General features: G+C 58.7%; 2 protein-coding genes and 1 non-coding gene across 4 annotated transcripts; all 3 read left to right on the top strand.

Moving 5' to 3' along the window:
- Positions 1-6,606: 6,606 nt before the first annotated feature.
- Positions 6,607-12,691, top strand: ZNF213 (zinc finger protein 213). 2 transcript variants are annotated; one of them, XM_019468390.2, is made up of 6 exons: positions 6,607-6,911; positions 8,040-8,546; positions 9,273-9,396; positions 9,588-9,658; positions 9,873-9,996; positions 11,015-12,691. In XM_019468390.2, the coding sequence occupies exons 2-6, from the start codon at positions 8,148-8,150 to the stop codon at positions 11,743-11,745; spliced, it is 1,449 nt and encodes a 482-aa protein (XP_019323935.2). In that variant the 5' UTR covers positions 6,607-6,911; positions 8,040-8,147; the 3' UTR covers positions 11,746-12,691. The 2 variants fall into 2 exon arrangements, with proteins under 2 accessions (XP_019323935.2, XP_053749946.1); XM_053893971.1 differs by lacking the exon at positions 6,607-6,911 and adding an exon at positions 6,918-7,149.
- A 1,007-nt stretch (positions 12,692-13,698) lies between these two features.
- Positions 13,699-20,254, top strand: LOC109278219 (caspase-14-like). The gene is given in 12 exon segments (XM_019468391.2): positions 13,699-13,972; positions 14,057-14,197; positions 14,302-14,497; positions 14,608-14,696; positions 15,350-15,457; positions 15,594-15,761; positions 16,299-16,521; positions 16,848-16,921; positions 16,923-16,965; positions 17,398-17,469; positions 17,965-18,068; positions 18,721-20,254. Coding segments are annotated over 12 exon segments (1,407 nt in total). The 5' UTR covers positions 13,699-13,897; the 3' UTR covers positions 18,835-20,254.
- Positions 19,619-19,691, top strand: TRNAR-CCG (transfer RNA arginine (anticodon CCG)). The gene has a single exon. It is a non-coding gene; the product is annotated as a tRNA-Arg (tRNA).
- Positions 20,255-20,594: the final 340 nt, after the last annotated feature.

A 20,594-nucleotide genomic window follows, 5' to 3' on the forward strand; every position in this document is an offset into this window, starting at 1 on the left:
AAGACAAGACTGTAAACTTGACCTTCAGGAGTGCTGAACCCAGCTGGAGATGGCAAGTGGGGTGGGGGGTGGGTAATCAGCGGCATGCCAGAAAGCTGCTGACTAGCGGAGGCCCGGGCACGATACCAAGGGCTCCGTGGGTCTCAGTCCACTTCTCCCTAGAGACCCATCCAGAGGCCCACCATTCTGGGACAAAGCTGTCGGGAACATTTTAAGAGTGGAACTTGGCAATTTAGATATTTGACAAGAGCAACTAAGACGGCAGAGGTAGCTGAGGTACCTTGGAAGGGCCTAGAATGTCAGGCCGAAGGGTGTTCGTGATTTGGGGGGGGGGGGGGGGGGAAGGCAGCTGGCCGGGCGGGGGGGACGCCAGGGAAGGGCCTTCGTGTCTCTGGGTATCCGCTCGGATGTGGCCCGTTTCCTTCTGGCTTCTGCTCACACCTGACCGCCCAGCTGCTCGGTTCGGCTCGGGAGAGCCCCACCTGGGTGCTCACCGTTTACCTGCGCCTGCGCGGTCAAAAGAAGGGCGAGGGCGGAGGCGGGGAATATTCCGTGTGGGCGCCCCACCCGCTTCCTGTGCGGCCCGAAGGCAAGGCCCAGTCCGGTCGAAGGGGCTCAGGGCCCAGCTCGGTCTGGGGTCATTTCTTCCCTTGCTGGGGTGACTCCGCGGGGTAGGGAGGCGGGACGCGTGCGAGGGTCTCGTAAGCGGGACAAGCTCACTGGGCGCCCTCACAGCAAGGAGGATGGGTTCCGGAATGTCCCGCCCCCACCCTTGCCCTTAGCCAATCAGACGTCTGGACGGGGCAAGAGGCGGGCACCGGTGGACCCGGCCAATCACGACCGTCTCTCTCACCCTTCTGCTCCTCCCGCCGCAAGATTGCCGGGTAATGGCCGGAAACCTCCGCTTTGACAATTTCCCTTTTCTTCTCTGCCACGCGTCGGGCTCGGAAGGGTCCAACCACCGGGTGCTGGATTACTGGCTTCTCCAACCCGCGAGACTTCACAGCCGGCCTGGGCTTACCGAGATGCAAAGCCTCCTGCGGTCCTAGACTGGACGTGGGCAGAGGGCTGAGGGCCTGGGCCAGAGCCACTTCCGGCTTGGCGCCCTCAGTCCTCTCGTCTCGTTGCTGGCTGGAGACTCCGGGACCCCGAACCCAGCAGGCACCTACGACCCCTGCACTGGAGCTCGGTGGCCGCCTGCGCTCCTCCCGCCGGCCGGCGCTCTAGCACCTTCCAAGCCTTGGAGCAGGGCCTGACGGTGCTGCCAGGGAGAGCCGGGCGCGGGGGCGGGAACGGCCTGGAAGGAGAGCTCAGTCCTCTTCCGGGGGGAGCCGGGGAGACTGAGGTGGCTAGTGCGAGGGGTGTGGGGTGGCTCTGGGTGCTGTGTGGAGGGAGGTAAAGGGCGGGGAAACGTTAAATAGGGGCTTTGCTGCATTCACTCATTCATTTTGCAGGTACGGAATGAATGCGAGTGTTCCACGTTCTTTGCTAAACGTTGAGGAATAAGCGGTGAAAAGGCCAGAAAAGATCTTTGCCCTCTCGGGGTTCCGGTCTAGTGAGGGAGACCGACATGCAGATAAGTGACACAGACATTAATTTCAAGTAGTGACAAATATCAGAAAGAAAGGAACGGGTGAAACAATGTTAGGAACGGATTGTCAGAAAGGGCCTCTTCAAGGAGGGAAGTTTTAAACTGAGACTTGGAAAAGACAAGAAGCCATTTTACTAGGATTTGGGGGTAGAACTTCATGCACAGGAAACAGAGTGAATAAAGGCCCGGCCACCAGGAAGAGACTGAAATGACACCTCTCTTGGGAGGGAAGGTAGAAGATGACTGCAGGAGGGGAGGCTAGAAGGTGACAGTGCCCAGGACTATGGTCTGAAGTTTCTCCTTGGCGTGTGGCAGAGGGTGGAGAAAGGAGGTTATGAGGATGGTCCACCTTTCCTCCTCCGGCCGTCCTGTGGCATGTGGTCAGACACGATCCCTTGCCTGGGTTGTAAAGACAGCACTCTGTGGCCTGCACCTCTGTCACCTCCTAGAGCACCTGTTTTTCTCTTCTCAACTAACAAAGTTATGGACTAGTCATGAAGATTAGTACTACAATCCCCACAGGCCACTGACCAGAACAAGTTTGGCTCAAATCTTAAGGAGAAAATGGAAAAAAAGGCCTGGAGGGCCTAAATCCTGCACCCTCTTAAGTACCCCACACTCCTGTGGGCCTGCCCAGGTGACAGGTTCCTGGCGATGCTGAACTCCCTGGGACTAAACCACTCTTTACTGAGCACTACTTGTGTGTTAAAAGTTAGTGCTGGGCTAAGTGGTCTTACATATATATTCTCTTACTTATTTAATCCTTTCACAATCTTAGGAGGTAGTGAATCAGTTAGGATTCAGTTCAACTACAAATAACAGATCCAAAAGAGCAGGATCTTAACCAAGATGTAAGTGTATTTCTCACGATAACGTGCGCAGGTGGGCTGGAGGTAGGCAGCCTCCGTCAGGACAAGTGTGGCGGCCCTAGCCTGCTGAGCCAGCACGGACCCAGGCCCTCATCTCACCATCCCAAAACCAGGAGTCTCATCTCACCGCCAGTAAAGTCTCCTCTCACCATCCCAAAACCAGGAGTAGCATTGAACCGTACATGCTCATGTTTAAATGTTTTTATGTATGTTTTTGAAAGACAGCATGCAAGTGGGGGTGGGGCAGGGAGGGAGGGAGACAGGATCCCAAGTGGGCTGTGCACTGATAGCAGAGAACCTGATGCCAGGCTCGAAACCACCAGCCGTGAGATCGTGACCTGAACTGGAGGCAGACACTTAGCCGTCTGAGCCACCCAGGCGCCCCAATACATGCTAATTTAAACATTTTTTATCAAACGGGAATACCATGTACAAATTGCAGATGAAAGGAATGATTTCCTAGAGAAATTTTAAAAACTGTCAAAATTGAGGCAGGAAGACATGGAAATTCTGAATAGCCAGTATCCTATAGGGGAAATAATAAAAATACATATTTTTATTTGTATCTCTTTAACATTTTTTTTTTGGTGTGTGTTTATTTTTGAGAGAGGTGTTTGTGTGTGTGCGCATGCGTGTGAGTGGGGGGGCAGAAAGAGAGGGAGACACACAATCTGAAGCAGGCTCTAGGCTCCGAGCTGTCAGCATAGGGCCCGTCGCAGGGCTTCAACTTGAGAGATCAAGACTTTAGCCGAAGTCAGACACTCAGCTGACTGAGCCACCCAGGTGCTTCTTTATCATCTATTTTTTTTTTAATTTTTTTTAACGTTTATTTATTTTTGAGACAGAGAGAGACAGAGCATGAACGGGGGAGGAGCAGAGAGAGAGGGAGACACAGAATTGAAAGCAGGCTCTAGGCTCTGGGCCATCAGCCCAGAGCCCGATGCGGGGCTCGAAATCACGGACCGTGAGATCGTGACCTGAGCTGAAGTCGGACACTTAACCGACTGAGCCACCCAGGCGCCCCTTTTATCATCTATTTTTAATGAAAAAAAACCTCTTAGTAGGCAATAATGGTAGTCAGGGTGTACATTCTGGTTGTAACAGAGGTCCAAAATAATAGTGGCTTAAACGCCATATCTATTCCTTTCTCACATCACTGCTTGGGTATAAATCTAGGGCTAGTTTGGTGCGTTCCACAATCGTCGGGAATCTAGACACTTTCCATCTTATTGCTTTGATACCTCTGGGGGTTACTTTCATTGGCATGGCCCGTGCCTTTAGGTCCAAATTTCTGCTAGCAGCTGGGGAAAAGAAAATAGGAAGACATGACCCATCCCTTTCGAACAAGATACATGAAAAATCATGTCTTCTCACATCTCCTTGCCTTCAGTTTAAGTACATGGCCATACTCAGCTGCAGGGGAGGCTGGGAAGGTATACTCCTCATTCTGAACGGCCATGTGCCCATTGAAAAATTGTTTAATTTTTTTCTAACGTTCATTTTTGAGACCGCAACAGAGCGTGAGCGGGGGAGGGACAGAGAGAGAGAGGGAGAGAGGTAGAATCTGAGGCAGGCTCAGCTCAGAGCCTGACACGGGCTTGAACTCAACAAACCGTGAGATCATGACCTGAACCGAAGCCAGAGGCTTAACCGAGCCCTCCAGGTGCCCCCCCAAATTCTTACTATAGAGGGAGAAAACAGATATTGGGGAACAGCTAGTAGCTTTTCTGCTGCAAATGAGAATAGATGCTCCTTAGTATGAGCATGAATATATATCAGAGACAAACAATGGACAGTTATAAATCACAAAACTGTTTATTAACCAAGACAATGATGCCTACTGTCCTCAATTTTTTTTTAATTTTTTAAACGTTTATTTATTTTTGAGACAGAGAGAGACAGAGCATGAACGGGGGAGGGTCAGAGAGAGGGAGACACAGAATCCGAAACAGGCTCCAGGCTCCGAGCTGTCAGCACAGAGCCCCACGCGGGGCTCGAACTCATGGATCGCGAGATCGTGACCTGAGCCGAAGCCGGCCGCTCAACCGACTGAGCCACCCAGGCGCCCCTGTCCTCAATTTTTGACACTGTTTCGAGGGTTCTGGACTAAGACTGAGAAAATGATGAGTATAAATTCCGGAAATGAATATAAATTTTCTGGAAAGAGAATGTTGACTTTTTCATTATTTATAGATTATACTTCCTAGCTAGAAAAATAAACTAAAATTAGAAAGAAAAAGAAGTGCTACTGGGTGATTAATTTCAATGTAATCGTATACAAATGACTTGTCATCTGCCAGCAATGCCCGATAATATATACGGTAAATGTGCCAGTTTTTTGTTTCTCAGCCCCCAACACATACATTTTGTCACCCTGTGCGATACTACAGCCTGTAGACCTTTCTACTTCGCTAGTCGACTTGATGCTAGTCTTTGCCAATAGAGGGCGATGGAAGAACACTGTAAATCCCAAATCCACACCTAGAAAAGGGGACTCTCAAGTTTTTTTTCCCCTGGGCAGTTTTCCACGGGGCCAGTAGAGGGAGGGAAGAAAGCAGCAGCAGCAGCAGCCACTTTAGCAGCCTTCACAGAGCAGGCCTGGCATTTGCTCTCCAGCAAATGGTTCAAGCAAATAGTGGAAGGTGGGTGTTTGCATAAACGATCTGCACATACGGAAAAATGGAAAAATTCTAATTGTCCAAGAGGAAGCGATTTAAAATAAAATATGGAACTTGCATGCTATGGAATACTATGCAGTCTGCAAAAGAGATGCATTTTATTTACATAGGGTGACCTGCAAAGATATCCTTGATGGACTTTTGAGTCAACCTACAATACTTACATAGAATGCTTCCAGATCTACAGTACAGGTATCCATAGATGTATAAGAACAGGCTAAAATATTAATGATACTCACTTCTGAATGGCCTTATTGGGAATATTTTTTCACCTTCAATTATTTTTGCCCTCAGTTATTCAACAAATATTGTGCCAGACACAAATCCAGGTGCTGGGAGTAGGGCAGTGAAAACTCTGACCTCACGGAGCTTATACTCGAGTACCGGGAGACAAATACTACACAAGTCTGTCAGGCAGCGATAAAAGAAAAATAAGGCAGGGCAGAAGCATGGCGGGGGTGCTGTTTACATAGGATTAGGGGAAGCCACTTGGAGGGAGTGACATTTGAGCAGATTGAGGGAGCTAGCCCTGTGGATATAAATAACTTTATAATTTTTCATACTCTATTTTCTTTTCTACACTAAGCATGCAACACTTGCATAATCAAAACAAATCAAAACAAGAGAGCTCTTTATATTTCAGGAAAAGATCCGGAGCCTCAGATCTCCAGGTAGAGAAGTAGAGTGTAGGAGCAGGTACAAATACATGGAAAGAAGAACCCAGCGCTCCCCTCCCCGAGGACCCCGCTGCCCCGCAGACGAAGCTGCCGGTGGGAAAGCGAGGCGGGGCTCCCCGGGGTCAGTGTCCCCGCCTGCCGCGTCCCGCTGCACAACCCAGGCTGAAGCTCGGGGGGGGGGGGGGGGGGGGGGGGGAGGACGGGGGGGGGGGGCGGGAATCGCCGCAGGAGGCTCCGCGTCCCTCACTGGACTGCATTTCCCAGGAAGCTCCACGCCTCTCTAGGGGCGGTAAAGACTGAGGCGAGGGCGGGACACAAGAGGCTGGAAATGAGTCTCCCGGGGCCGAGCTCCAGTTCCTGGGTCGCGCGCGGGCCTTCAGCCTTCCGCCCTCGTCTGACTCAAGGAGGGCGGAAGGAAGAGTTCGTCCTCAGGGGATCCCTTCCGGCGGATCAGGAGCTCTACTCGTGGCTGGGCCAGACGCCGGCTCGGCCCACCAGACCGGGCTTGTCTTGCCCCTCTCGCCCTTAAGTGGCTTTTTAGATTTTCAGAGAAATCTGAAAGCACGAATCTAGACACAGACCTGAGTATGGGGCCATTGGTGGTGAGGCGCAGGGCGCCACCGCCTCCTGATTGGCCAATTTTGGAGATTCTCCCCGTTCATTGGCTAACCATTGGGGAGAAGGCGGACTCAATTGGGCGAACGGCCTCCTGGGGCGTGTAGTTCGAGGGCTTGTTGCGGCGCATGCGCCTTGTTGTTTCCCGGCGAGCCCCGCGCGAACTTCCGGCGCAGGGATCTGGCGGCGGAACTAGGTACCCTGGGCGGTTGTGGGCGGTGTGTATCCCGGGGGCGGGACCCGCTACGCGGGCCGCCGAGCTCCGAGTTCGACGTCGGGGCTCCGGGCGGCCGGGGTCGGCGTCCGGAGACGGAGGCCGAAGGGGTCGCGTGCCTCTGGGAAGTGCCGGGGGTGGGGACGCGCCCGTGTCCACTACCCGCCCGCTCCCTCTCAGCTGCGCGCAGGCGAGGCCGCCGGGGTCGGAGCGCAGGGCTCCGACCGGCTCCGCCTTCTCGCCCGCCGCGTCCTGCGAGCGACCCTGGTGAGTCCCTGGCCCTCTCCGAGCGCAGCCTTCTCCATGGTCACTGGAGGATGAGGATGGAGCGCGTACCTTTCAGGGGCGTTGCGAGGAGTGTAAGAACAAAGTAAATAAAGTGCTTAGTGTGTAGTAGAGGACTGGAAACGACGTGAATCTCTTACTGGAGCGCATTCGTAGCGTGGAATCTCGCAGAGCGGCTAACGAAGAAGCATTGTTAGGTGGAAAAGCAAGTTGCAAAATAGTATGTGCAGTAAGACCTCATTTATGTAAACACCCCCCCCCCCCCCCACACACACACACTTGGTTTTCCCCGTTTCTATAGATACCTTTTCAGTAGATGGACAGGGGAAAGTCTGGGAGGTCATATGTTATGCTGTTGATGGGAGGGTGCAACTGAATTGCGGGAGTTTCTCTTTTATGTGTTTCTGTATCGTTTACATCTCCCTCCCCCCTTTATTTCGATGGTCTGCGTCACATTTTTTTGTTAAGAGAGCAATTAAGGAAATTTTCAAAATCCAGACTTTTCAGGAGTATTGGAAGAGTAGTGATGTAAGGGATAAATTTGTGTCATTCATTCATACGTACCTGTGGATAAATGGCTTAGACAGGTGTCTCTGTGAGCTCTTCGCTGGCACCCAAAGTCCGGGATGTGTTTTGGAATTCGGAAGTTTTCAAATTTGAGAACCATAATACAGTACACATGGTATATCAAGTGACCCCACCAACAAAATTTGCAGCAATAGATAATAATCAAACGTATTAATTACACTTTTTCTCACGGTGTAGGACACCTACAGAAATACACATGGTTCGTACAGCTTGATGAATATTTCCAAGCTGAATACATACAAAAATGTTTTTGCTGTAAAACATGTGAACATCTCCATTTAGTGAGATACACGGAGATTATAAATACGCTCATATCAGTAGGCCAGGGAGTAAAAGCCTGGGAGCTTGGGATTTCAGAGCTGAGGATAAGAAACTATGGACCTGTTTGGGCAGAAAAAAGAGAGTCACAGGAGCAAGGAGATCAAGGACAGCCGAAAAAAGATGTCAAGGCCAGGAAAGGCCAGGAGCAGGCTGGTGTTTGCTCATGTACTGCCTCCCTCCTCCTTTTTGCTCTTTCCCCAGGAGTCCTCGTCCAGATGCCCACCCGGCTGCCACAGGAGATTCCTCTGGGAGACTGAGGGGCAGGCTCGCAGGCCCAGATTGAGGCCAACCAGTCCTTAGGCCAGGGGAATGGCAGCACCCCCAGAGCCTCAGGATGAGGCTCCTGGGGAGGGAGAAGGGCTGCTGATCGTAAAGGTAGAAGATTCCTCGTGGGAGCAGGACTCCGCCCTGCAAGAAGACAGCAGGGATTCTGAGGCCTGCCGCCAGCGCTTTCGGCATTTTTGCTACAGGGACGTGGGCGGGCCCCACGAGGCCTTCAGCCAGCTCTGGGAGCTCTGCTGCCGCTGGCTGCGGCCCGAGCTGCACACCAAGGAGCAGATCCTGGAGCTGCTGGTGCTGGAGCAGTTCCTGAGCGTGCTGCCCGGAGGCGTCCAGGACTGGGTGCGCGAGCGGTGTCCCGGCAGTGGTGAGGAGGCCGTCGCCTTGGTGGAGGTCCTGCAGAGGCAGCCGGCGAAAGCGTGGCCACAGGTGAGGGGCCCCTCCCGCACCCAGGGCCCCTGGATGGCTCCTGGCTGAAGGGAGGTGGCCGTCTCCTCTCTTAGAGGAAGTCCTCCCTGGAAACGAGTCCTCCAGGGGTGGTAGGGATGCGGGGCCAGAGGGAGCATCCGCAGGAGTACATCATAGCAGGTGTTGCGGTTCTGAAAGACACTGTCCAAATGAGTCGTTTAGTTTTGGTGGCTTTGGAGGGCAGCAGCAGGATCAAAGTGGGCGTGTTCCAGGAAGGCAGATGTTAGCTCCACACAGGTTCTGCAAATGTTCATCCGTGTTCTGCTGTCGGCCGGGCCCTGGGGGTACAGTGATATGTGTCATGACAGCACCAGAGTGGGTGTGAGAAGCTAGCTGTCCGTGTGAACCCTGCTGTCTGGGGGGTGTTCGATTTTGACCCTTGGGGAGGTGCTAATGAGTGGCTGGGGTGTGGGGCTCACCCTTGGCCTGGAGATCTGCCCCCACATCCCCTTAGTAAGTGGCTCTGTGATTTTGGCTTTTGGGGGCTGTTCTTGCCTCATGCTTGATCGGGGAGTGCCCTCGGGCACACAGAACATTCTCCTCTGGATTTTCCCGGGACCCATATTGATCTCCTTCCCCACGCCCCTTCCTCCTGAGGGACGTGTCCTGTGTCTCCTTCCCAGGGATTAAGCTCTGTCTCCCCCGTCCGATCTCGGTGCTGATGAGCATGTTGTGGTTCCTGCACAGGAAGTGCCCTCAGAGGAGGTGGAACCCGAGGCCACAGTCCAGGGACCCCCAGCCAAGGGGCTTCCCGTGAAAGTGGGGGCACGAAGCTGGCCACCTGTACTCTGGGAGCAGCACAGCCATGGCGGTGAGTAAGCTTGTGGGCCACAGGTGGCTGGGCAGGGGCCTGGCTCCTTCCCGCTTGTTGCCTTGAGGGTAGCAGGAAGGTTATTTCTGTTCTAAGGAGCCTAGGAAAGTGTGCTTGTGTGTGTGTGTACATGTGCGAGATCTGGCCCCTGGCCTGGGCTGGCCTCTCTGAGGGTCTCTTCTTTTCTTCAGCCCAGCTGCCTGCTCTTAAAGAGGGGAGTAGCGGAGAGAACACCGGTACCAGCTTTGCCTCTGACGTCCACGTGAGTTTCTAGTCCCTGTGTCCCCTCTGAGGCCCTCTGTGCTGTCAAGTCCCTAAAATGAGCCTCGCCTTCTCATCAAGACCTCTTCTATCCATCTTGGCCCTGCCTGGACCTGTCCTGTTCCCCATCCCAGCCCCCATCTTGTCCCCGCCCATGGCTTGCCTGGGGAGCCCTGAGTGGCAGTGCCGAGCCAGGTTTTCTCCCCTCACTCCAGGGACCTGTGACGTTTGGAGACGTTCCCTTCTATTTCTCCCGGGAAGAATGGGGGTCCTTGGACCCTGCTCAGAGGGATCTCTTCTGGGACATAAAGCGGGAAAACTCCCGGAATGTTGCCCTGGGTAAGCAGCGGGTGCAGCCAGAATCCCTGGGGTCCTTGGCTCTTCTGAACTGGAGGCAGCACCCTTCCTGGGGGGTCCAGCGCTGGATGGTTGGCCCAAGCAGGCCACACACTCCTCTGTGTCCCGCTGGAATCCTCAGTTTTCCCACACCAGTCGTCGAGCTGGCTCGAAAGTGGGCTTTTCCTGGGCCTTTTCAAGAGCACTGGCTGATTTCTTATTTGTATTAATGTTCGTTTTTGTTTGCCTGTGAGGGTGTGTTACCATGTGAGGGGTGCTTGCAACGTGCCCACACTGTGCTGAGCTCTCATACGGGCATTTTCCTGTGATTCTCACAGCCTCGTGCGTAGAAGTGTTGTCCCGGCTCCCACACAAGGGATCTGAGACTCAGAGAGGCCAAGGGACTCTGAAGTAGTTGTGAGGTCCCCTCGCCTGCCCCACGAAGAGGTGCTGACAGTGAAAGCAGCTGCCGGACCTGTGCCAACGCCTGGGCCCGGCCCTTCAGGGGCCACCCTCCTGGGGGCCCTCTCCAAGCTAGAGGCTGTCTGAGCACTGTCTGGAGATCATCTCATTTAATCCACATGACCCCATGGGAAGACGAGGATCACTCCCTATTGAACTCTGTTCTTGAGTCAAGGGACAAAAGCTGGTGGGGTGAGAGCAGCCACATAGGCCGAACCCGTGTGGTTCGTCAGTTTCTGGTAAGAAGCACTGAGAGCTTGGATAATTTGCAAACTACCTAAATCGATTCAGTTCTAGAGTTTGCAAAGCCAGGGTTCAGACCGTGGGGCACCGGGCCCCAGTGCGGACACGGGGGTGGAAAAGTCAGGGGTGTGATCAGGCAGTGTCTCTGCAGGCAGATCAGCCCAGCCGGACTCCTTCCTTGCCTCTGCCTCCGCCTCCGAAGTGTTTCTCTGCGGGCATTTTATCAGGCCCCTATTTTATGGACGAGGAAGCTGAGGCTTGGGTCTCTGTAGCCCAGGGCTTTCTGATCCTGAGTCCCGTTTCTGCCTCGCCCCAGCTCTGGTCCCAGAACCCAGTGGAACCGAAGAGGCCGCCCCCTCTCGGCTTGCAGGCTTGGGGTCCGAGAGCCAAAGCGAGCAGTCCCGGCTGGAGGAGGCCGCCACGGCGCTCCAGGGCCAGGCCGGCGGTGGCGGGGGCCGTGGCGGCGACGTGACTGTGTCCTGGAGCCCCGAGGAGGCCGAGACGTGGCGGGGCGAGCCCCGGCCGGGGGCGCCCCTGGCGCGGGCCGCGGGGGCGCGGAGGGGGCGGCCGCCCACGCGCCGGAGGCAGTTCCGGGACCTGGCGGCCGAGAAGCCGCACAGCTGCGGCCAGTGCGGCAAGCGCTTCCGCTGGGGCTCGGACCTGGCGCGCCACCAGCGCACGCACACGGGCGAGAAGCCGCACAAGTGCCAGGAGTGCGAGAAGAGCTTCCGCAGCTCCTCGGACCTGGTGCGCCACCAGGGCGTGCACACGGGCCAGAAGCCCTTCTCCTGCGCCCAGTGCGGCAAGAGCTTCAGCCGCAGCGCCTACCTGGCCGACCACCAGCGCATCCACACCGGCGAGAAGCCCTTCGGCTGCAGTGACTGCGGCAAGAGCTTCTCGCTGCGCTCCTACCTGCTGGACCACCGGCGCGTGCACACGGGCGAGCGGCCCTTCGGCTGCGGCGAGTGCGACAAGAGCTTCAAGCAGCGCGCCCACCTCATCGCCCACCAGAGCCTGCACGCCAAGATGGCCCAGCCCGTGGGCTGAGGGCTGGCGGGGGCCGCGCGGCCCAGCCGGGGACGGGGCGGTGTCTCCCCCCACTCCGGGCTTCTCCACCCGTGGGCGTGGGCGGCCACCATCCCTGCGCCCCTGCTCGGCTCGGCCCCTGGGCCTGGCCGACACTCCCGGGGAATGGAAATCCCCTGTCTGTCACCTCCTGGCCATTCCCTGTCTTGCCCCTGGGGTTTCTCTTGCCCCTCTGGCTTCCCGAAGCCCCAGTACATTCCCGGCCCCTGGCCTGGTGGGGGGCGGGGGGCGGAAGGCCAGGGTGTCAGGGATGTGTGAGGACGTCATCGGCAGGGCTCTGGGTCCCCGCCCCCCCAGCCTCGCTTGCCCTGTGGCTCATGTTCCCTGCACCCTGCTGGGGCCCTGGGCCTGGCCCTCTGCCCTGCCAAGCTGTGCCTTCCGGTGGGTGCAGAGGACAAGCCTTGACCCACAGGGTGCTGCCAGGCTCTGGGAGGGACAGCCCAGACCTGTGAGGATCTGGGTCCCCGGCGTGGCCGCAGGGGCTTTTGGCCCTACACCCCCCTCCCGCGGCCAGGCCCTGACCACTGCCTGTCCGGAGGTGGGGACCTGCCCGCCTCAGCACTTGGCTGACTTGCCCCCAGTGAGTCCCTGAGGGCCACCCCCTGCAAATCTAGTGAGGGTGGTGGTGGCTTCAGGGACAGGAGGCTGACAGTATAGACAAGGACGGGGCCTGTGGAGGCTGGCTGCTCCCCGCTGCTCCCCTCTCCAGAGGTGTGGGCTTTGTAATACTTAACACTAGCACTCTGTCAGCACTTGTCGCTGACTCCTTAAGCACTGCATTCCACAGCGCCACCTGCGTTGTCTGCAGATTGGCATTCCCAGGGACAGACCACAGGCTCTCTAAAGGAGCTGGGCCCTGCTGTTCTCAAAAGGGCAGCAGAGGGCTTTGAATAAACGTGGAAACTTCCTCCAGACTGCTCTGTTGTTTATGTGGCTGCTAGGGGTGGGGGGGACCTGGAACTCCTACTTCCGGGCCTCCTGGCTCGGTTGTCCTGGTGGTACTGGTACTGGGTGGTCACCAGGTGGGGCCACATTCTTGGCTTCCGGGATGGCTGGGTCCCAAATGACAGCCACGAGTGTCCGGACTCTCATCCCTCGTCAGCCAGCGCCTGCCCTGGACCGGGGACAGATGAGGATGGGATAACTGGGGGCACCTGCACCCCCCACTACCCCAGCAGGACAGTGGGGGAGCTGAGTGGGTCTCCGCCAGGCCTCACGGGCGAAATGAAGAAAGGGGCTTGGGCGTGGGGTGTGTGGGGAAGCAGGACTCAAGCCGTCTCAGTGTTCAGATCCCTTAGTGGGGGGGCCTGCTCCCTGCTGGATCAGAATGGGCCCTGCCTGTTCCCCACCCAGCCCTTGACATCTGACCCCTCCCCTCCCTGGCCTGGAGCCCGCACAGAAGTGGGGGGTGCACAGTCAGAGGTCATCCTACCCCAGCAGAGCCCTCCCGAAAGGGGGTGGGGGCGGGCGGAGACAGAATGTTCTGTCCCTTACTCTGTGTGCCAGCCCCTCTGGCCCGAGAGCACTTCCTCAGCCAGCCGCCCGTGTAACACTTGCTTCCTCCTGAAGTCACTGCGATGGACCCCTTTTCCCAGATGAAGCGACTGGAGTCTCACGGGGGACACATGACTCCGGTCAGAGTTTTCTCCCTGTGGGACGGCGCCCTTCACCCCTCCTCCCACCCTTGTGCTCAAGGCTGCAGTGTGCACGTGGGTGGGTGCTGTGCACGAGAGAGTGGGGGCTGGCGGAAGCCGGGCATGGACGTTTTTGGTGCTGGTGGCTGGCTCCGAAGGGAGACACTCCCGTGTAACGAGATCAGATAGGAGGTGGGCCAGGAGCTAAGAATAGGATTGGGCATATGCTCCCGGCTCAGGTGAGGGTGTGCCAATGCCAGCCAGAGAGGAGCCCGCTGGGGCCAGGGGACAGAGCAGGCCCTGGGGCGGTGGAGCCCGAGACCCAGGGTTCCAGGGAAAGGGGCAGAGTCCGGCTCAGCTCATAAACAGAGCTGATAGGACAGGGCTGGAGGGGGGAGGGCAAGGACTGGGAGCCAGGGTGTTGGCATGGGGGTCAGGGGGTAAGCTCTGTGCTCAGAGGAAGCCCCCACCCGGCCCCCATGGCTTTCCTGGTGGCTGGGACCCTGCAGGTGGCCTCACAGATCGCAGATGCTCGAGAGAGCCTGGGAAGAAAGGTAGCCGGGGCGCTGCCTGGCCTAGCCTGTTCCCGGCTCTCAGCGGAGCCCCACCCCAGTGCAACTCTGGCCTTGCCTCCCCAGGGGAAGTACAGCATGCGGGGCCCAAGGGTGGCCCTGACCCTCAGCAGCCCTGAGGTGTCAGCCTCTATAGTCGCTGTCCTGGAGGGCGTGTTCCGGACCCTGGGCTTTGAGAGCTGCCAGAGGAGGGAGGCCTCTGTCCAGGTGAGTCCTCACCTGCCTCCCGCCTCCACGCCCACCCCAACGCCACCACCACCCCTGCTGCTGGGCCTCCCTGGACTCAGGCCCGGCCTTTGCTCTTGCCCTAGGGCTTCCTTGGGGAGCTGGCCGCTTTCCGGGAGCAGCTGGATGCCCTCGGGGGCCCTGTGGGCTGTGCCTTAGTGGCCTTGGTGGCCCCCAGGGGGCAGCTGAAGCAGCCCCAGCAGCTGGTCCGGGAGCTGAGCCGCTGTGGGGCCCTCTGGGGCCGCCCCAAAGTTTTCCTTCTGCTCTCAAGTGCTCCTGGGGGTGAGTGGGCTGGGCAGGGACCCTGGCAGCGGGACAGCGCAAAGCAGAGGTGGGGAGGGCAGGGGGGCCGAGACCCACCTTTCTGGCCAACGTGCTGTTCCTCCACCCAGCTGCCCCCGAGCCCGGAGCCTTCCTCACTGGCTTGAGCGAGCTGTGTGGCCGCTTTCCTCACTGGTCTCTGCTGCAGCTGCTGACCGAGGTCAGGGGCCCAGGTCTGGAGGGGAGTCCCTGGGAGGGGGGCTGTGCCAGTCACTTCCCCTGGCTCTGCTGTCCTGTCCTGAGCCTGTTAGACAGATCAGTTGGCTTGCACTTCTGCCCACCCCTGTTCACACTCGCGCAGCGACTGTCCTGTCAGACTGGGGGTCCCTGGAGGCCAGAGTTGGGAATGATCCAGGTCTGGTCTGGGCTCAAGGCCCAAAGGTCTCCCTGGGCAGTTGGGTAGCCGCTGGGTGACCCTGGAGGTGAGGGGTGGCCCCTGGCTCTGCCCCACAGCTTTCCCCTGCCTGGCACCCTCGCCACGTGGTACCCCCCACGGTGAGCCTTCCCAGACAGGCTCCAACCTGCTCTAGGGAGCACCCATCTCTGGGCGGGGAGTGGTGCCGTGGATGGCACGGCCGCTCTCCACTTGAGGACGCCCCCGATGTTGAACCTCAACTAGGACCTCCCCTTTGTGCCCTCCCCTTCTTTCGTCTGTCTTTTCCTCCCTTAATTCTGGTAGGGGACCCCAAAGAGACTGCAGGAGCCGCGAGCCGGCCAAGCTGTTCCCTGAAGCCAGCGTCCTGTTCCCTCCCGGAACCGCGCCCCCGTGGAGCAGCCCCCTGAGGCGTTCTCTGGCCTCACCCCCGCCCCCAGGTCTTCTGCAGGACAGCTGAAGAGTCCGAGGCCACCTACTGTCCAGTCCTTCGGAGCTCCTTGCGGGGCGCACTGTGCCTGGGCGACGTGGAGCCCTGGGGGCCCGAGGTGAGGGGGACGGCGTGGGGTGAACCAGGTGGCAGCAGTTGCGAGTGGGAGAGAGGCTCCGGGAGACTTGAGGTGGGGGAGGTGAGGAGCTGGGAAGCCCGCAGACCACGCCGAACGCTCCTGTGCTTGTCCGTAGCCAGAACCCAGCCCCACCGCTCCGTATGACCTGTCCGGGACCAGGGCCGCCCTCCTCCTGTCCGTGATCCACGGCCGGCCCGGGGCCCAGCACGATGTGGAGGCGCTGGGGGCCCTGTGCCAGGCCCTGAGCTTCAAGACCACGCTAAGGACAGACCCCACGGCCCAGGTGAGGTGTGGTGGTGCCCTAAAGGAAGGGCGCCCCCAACCCCAGGACTCCAGCGACTCTCTCCCGGGCCCCCCGCCCCTTGTCTGCCTTCAGTCCTTCCTGCTGCGGGCGTGGGGAGCTCACTCCCCTGCCTCTGGGCGCCCAGTCTCCAGGGCTCCTGCAGCCTCCCACACTGGCTGACCCTCTACTCCTCTGCTCCAGGCCCCAGCTGCACCCTCGAGCTTTTCCTGGGAGGGTCTCGGGTTCCTTCCCTGACACCCGTCAGCTCATTGCCCCTCACGCGTCTTAACTTTCTGGAGCAGCTTCCCCGTTGGGGCCAAAGGCCCAGCTGTAAGAGGCTAGAGCCACACGTCACCTCCAGTTGGGCCATGCCTTGTGTTGCAGTGGGGGGTTAGAAAGAGAACTTCCGCTGTGGCCTGAGGTGGGCAGGAGGTGGTAAGTAGGGTGGGCGGGGGCTGGAGAAGCCTCCCCGGAGGGCCACCAGGTATTGGGGAGGCAATGGCCCTGGCCCAGGCCTCAATCTCGTCCCCACCCCAGGCCTTCCAGGAGGAGCTGGCCCAGTTTCGGGAGTGCCTAGACGCCCACAGGGCCCCAGTGAGCTGTGCCCTTGTGGCCCTGATGGCCCACGGGGGGCCACAGGGACAGCTGCTGGGGGCCGACGGGCGGGAGGTACGGCCAGAGGCCCTGGTGCAGGAGCTGAGCCGCTGCAGGGCCCTGTGCGGCTGCCCCAAGGTCTTTCTGCTTCAGGCTTGCCGTGGGGGTGAGTGGGGTCCTACCCCCCACCTGCCTCCTCCCGTCCTAGCTTCCCACACCCAGCCCTCGGCGACCCAGGACTTGCTGTCCACCTTCTTCAGGAAGCCTGAGCGCTGGTGCTTTACCTGTCCCATCTCCGGGTCTCTCCGGGCCTCTCCTAGAAGTCAAGTCTACCAACTTGAGCACTTCACCCTCAGCTCTCGTTGTTCACTGCTCTGGATTTTCTAGTCTCATGGGGCTGCCCTGGAGTTCTGGGGGGTGGGCTATGGGCCCCTGGAGACCCCCCCAGGTGTCTGCTCAGTGAAAGGGCCTGTGTGTCCCCTCCTCTTCCAGGGCATAGGGACGCCGGTGTGGGCCCCGCAGGTCTCCCTTGGTTCCGGCGCTGGCTGCGGGCATCACCCACCACCCCCCTCGCATGCCGATGTCCTCCAGATCTATGCTGATGCCCAAGGTGGGCGTGCCTTCCTTCTGGAGGCTGGGCTTGGCCGGGGGCTACTGGGTGGCCTCTCTGGCCTGCATTTCCAGGGCTCTGAGCTGGGGGCCTGCCGCCCCCAGCATCCTCTTGGCTTTGCCAAGAGGTTGGGAAGGAAAACCTTCCTAAACTGCAAGGGCCTTTGAAAATCGAGGGCTTCTTCCCCTGCTTGAGCCTCGAAACAACCTCGGAGTCAGGAAGGTGAAATAGCTCTTCTAAGGTCACAGAGCCGATACGTGATGGGGCTGAGCTTTGAGGTTTTGTTTGGTTGTTTTTAGACTGCAGTTCTGATTTGCCTTTTCCGCCCTGTGTTCATTCCACTGCCCTGGGTGTCCTTGAGCCGGACTGAGGGGGCAGCCCCGGGGCTGGTAGAGTCCCAGGGTGCTGGGTAAATGCTGGTCTTTCTTGCAGGCAGCTCTCCCTTCCCCACTGCAGGGAGCTCTGACCAAGCAGACATCCTGACGGTCTACGCAGCTGCCGAGGGTAAGGGGACGGGTCATCAAGAAGCCCTGTTACACGGGGCCCTGCATCCTGGCTGGACATCTGGAGTGGCTTGAGGGACAGCCAGGGCGTGGCAGTTGGGGCACAGGGGCACTAGCCCCTTTTCAGTTAGGCCATCTTCCTCCCATGTCTATTATTTATAATAATAGTAATGATGGTGAGCGTATACTGAGAGCTGACTGTACAGAGGGTTGCAGGTTCCGTGAGGCCTCTGCCCGGTGCCCAGAAGGTGGTAGGTTCACAGTGAATATGTGTTCCACGTTCAATGCAATTGTGTATTCAGTCCACAAATATCAAGCGACAAGTTGTTCCAGAAGCAAGAAGTTCCTGCTCTTTGCAACATCCCCTTGCCAGACCCCTGGGGTCCTGTCTCTTTGCCACCCCACCCCCCTTTTCCCCCAACAAAGAGCCCCTGGGGATTGGAAGGCCGCGGTCCTGTCCCGAGTCTGACACTCTGACCCTGGTCTTCTGGCCTAGGCTGTGTAGCCTATCGGGATGAGACAGGCTCAGACTTTATCCAGACGCTGGTGGAGGTCTTCAGAGCTGACCCTGGGAGAGAAGTTCTGGAGCTGCTGACTGAGGTGTGTCGGGGGAGAGGCAGAGCCCTGGGGAGGGGGGCTGGGTTCATCCTTCTCGCCATCTCTTAACTCTGTCCGTGAGCCACACTCGCCCCTCGGTGCTGGGCGCTGGCGGGGCGAGATGGACGGCAGTTATTAGCCACATACACTCCCTTTCCGCCGTGGAGGAGGAGACGGGGGGGGGGGGGGGGGGGGGGGGAGAACCCGCCTGTCACGCGGGGCCCCTGGGAGTTGCAGTCAGACGCAGAGTGAACTTGCAGGGGCTGTGGGCCGCAGGCTTTATGGGGGGGGGGGGGGGTGCCCCCTGCTTCCCGCAGGAGGAGCTGATTGGCTTGTTTGAATAATTTCACTACCTGCAGGGAACTGAAGCCCCTCAGGTTAAAAAAAAAAAATGTTCATGTTTATGTATTTATTTTGAGAGAGAGAGTAGCGAGCGGGGGAGGGGCAGAGAGAGAGGGAGAGAGAATCCCAAGCAGGGTCCGAGCTGTGAGCGCAGAGCCCCACGCAGGGTCCATCTCAGGACCCGTGAGATCACGACCAGAGGGGAAACCAGAGTCAGACGCTCAACCGGCTGAACCCCCCGGGCGCCCCCTGAAGCCCCTCAGATTGAGGCCAAGTGGAGCGTGGCTGGGTCTGACTGGCGTGGGCCTCGCAGGTCAACCGGCGGGTGTGTCAACTGGAGGTGCTGGGTCCCGACTGCCCGGAGCGCCGCAAGGCCTGCCTGGAGATCCGCAGCTCGTTGAGGCGCCGGCTCTGCCTGCAGGCCTGACCGCGCGCCGCTGCCCCGGGGGTGCGGCCGGTGGGAGCCACAGCCCGGCGCCGCCGCCGACTCCACCCGCGGCCCCCCGTTGCTCATCTGTCAGTGGGGCGACAGCCCGGGCGGGGGCTCGGCCGGCGTCTGTGCAAGACCGAGAAGGCGTCCGCTCGCGGGGAGGCGGGGCAGCGGGAGACTGCAGGCAGGGTGCTCGGCACCCAGTAAGGGTGCATCTGTGCTCCCGGGAGCCAGGCTGGGCCCTCCTTCCTGCGGGCGGAGGGCCTGAGGAGCCCAGCACGGGCCAGGCTGGGCTGGATGTTCCGAGCAGGGGCAGCCGGGGCCCACGTCGCGGTCTCAGCTCCCGCACCCCGGCGGCGCCCCGCGCCGGGGCCGCGGAAATGCGGGAGACGCGGTCAGAGTCTAGTCTGGAGCCATGACACTCTGGACCGAGCCTTGCAGGTGGATCGGTACTGTGAATGAGGGGAAACAGGGCCTGGGGAGCGCTGGGCAGCTCCCGACTCAACGCGCTCCGGGGCCACGCGGGGGAAGAGCTCCAAAGGCTCCTGTTAGGGCAGGAAGGGCCTGCGCGGCCTCACCGGGGCTCGAACTCGTAAGCACAAGTCAGGGAGGGCGGTTCTCGCGGAGCCGCCTGGGCTCCTCTCGGCGCCGGGCCCCGGCTCCGCCCACATAGAGCCCGAGGGGGCGGAGCTCCTTGCCAGTAGGAGCATGCGTATTGCGGTACAACACGCAGGCGCCTGAATCAGCTTTATGAGAAACGCGGTGGGAGCGCCACCGGCGGGGCCGCGTGGCCTAATGGATAAGGCGTCTGATTCCGGATCAGAAGATTGAGGGTTCGAGTCCCTTCGTGGTCGCTGCGCAGCTTGTTTTTCTCCCTCCGCTTTGCCTTTTCCCTCGGTCGGGACTGCGCCCTCCGCGAAACCCTAGGTCGCCTGGGCGGTGCCCCGCCCGCTGCCCCGCCCTCCGGCACCTCGGCGGCCGCCGCGCGCCTGCAAGGGCGGAGCTCAGGAGGCAGCGCCTGGTCCGCTCGCCCGCGCCCCCGAGGAGCTGCGAGGCCCACCGGTGGCCGGAACCTGAAGCCACCGGCCGCGAGTCCCGGGGCCCACTAGGGACTGGCTGCACGAATACAGTCCTGAGGACCAGAGCTGTAACAGATGAGAGGTTGGACCTTTGGGCGCGGGGGGCGCGGGGGGCGCGGGGGGCGCGGGAATTGTTCCAAGGACTCAGGAGACAAGTGCGTTCCAAACTATAATAGATTATCGTGATTAAAAAAAAGTTTTGGAAATTCTGGTGACGGTTGGATGATATTGTGCATGTAACTGATGCCACTGAATTCAATTGTACGCTTAAAAATGGCTAAATTGGCTATAGCGTTATATACACATTTTTAACAGAATAAAATGTTTTAAAAATCTAATAGCTTATTTGGATTTCTTGCAATGATAGTGTACCCTTAAATGACTAGTGTGGATGTATATTTAAACGTTTAAATATAAACAATATGCCCAGGGTTGGGTTATCATTTTACCTGGGGAAAAAATGTCTCCACTTGAGGAACCGTGTTCTTGCCAAAGGATTCTGGCTAAGCCAGCTCACCTAGGTGACTTGACCTCCTCCCACCTGGTGACCGCTGGGGCAGTGGCAGCCGGAGCCCACATTCCGGAAGGTGCGCGCAGGTACCCTGGGGTCATGTGGGGTGTTACCGTGTTTGTGGTGCTTCGGTGGTTTGAAGCTTCATTAGGACCAACATTTTGGAG

This window comes from Panthera pardus, unplaced genomic scaffold, assembly GCF_024362965.1.
Source record: "Panthera pardus isolate Hobbes unplaced genomic scaffold, ASM2436296v1 HiC_scaffold_4, whole genome shotgun sequence".
Lineage (NCBI taxonomy): Eukaryota > Metazoa > Chordata > Mammalia > Carnivora > Felidae > Panthera > Panthera pardus.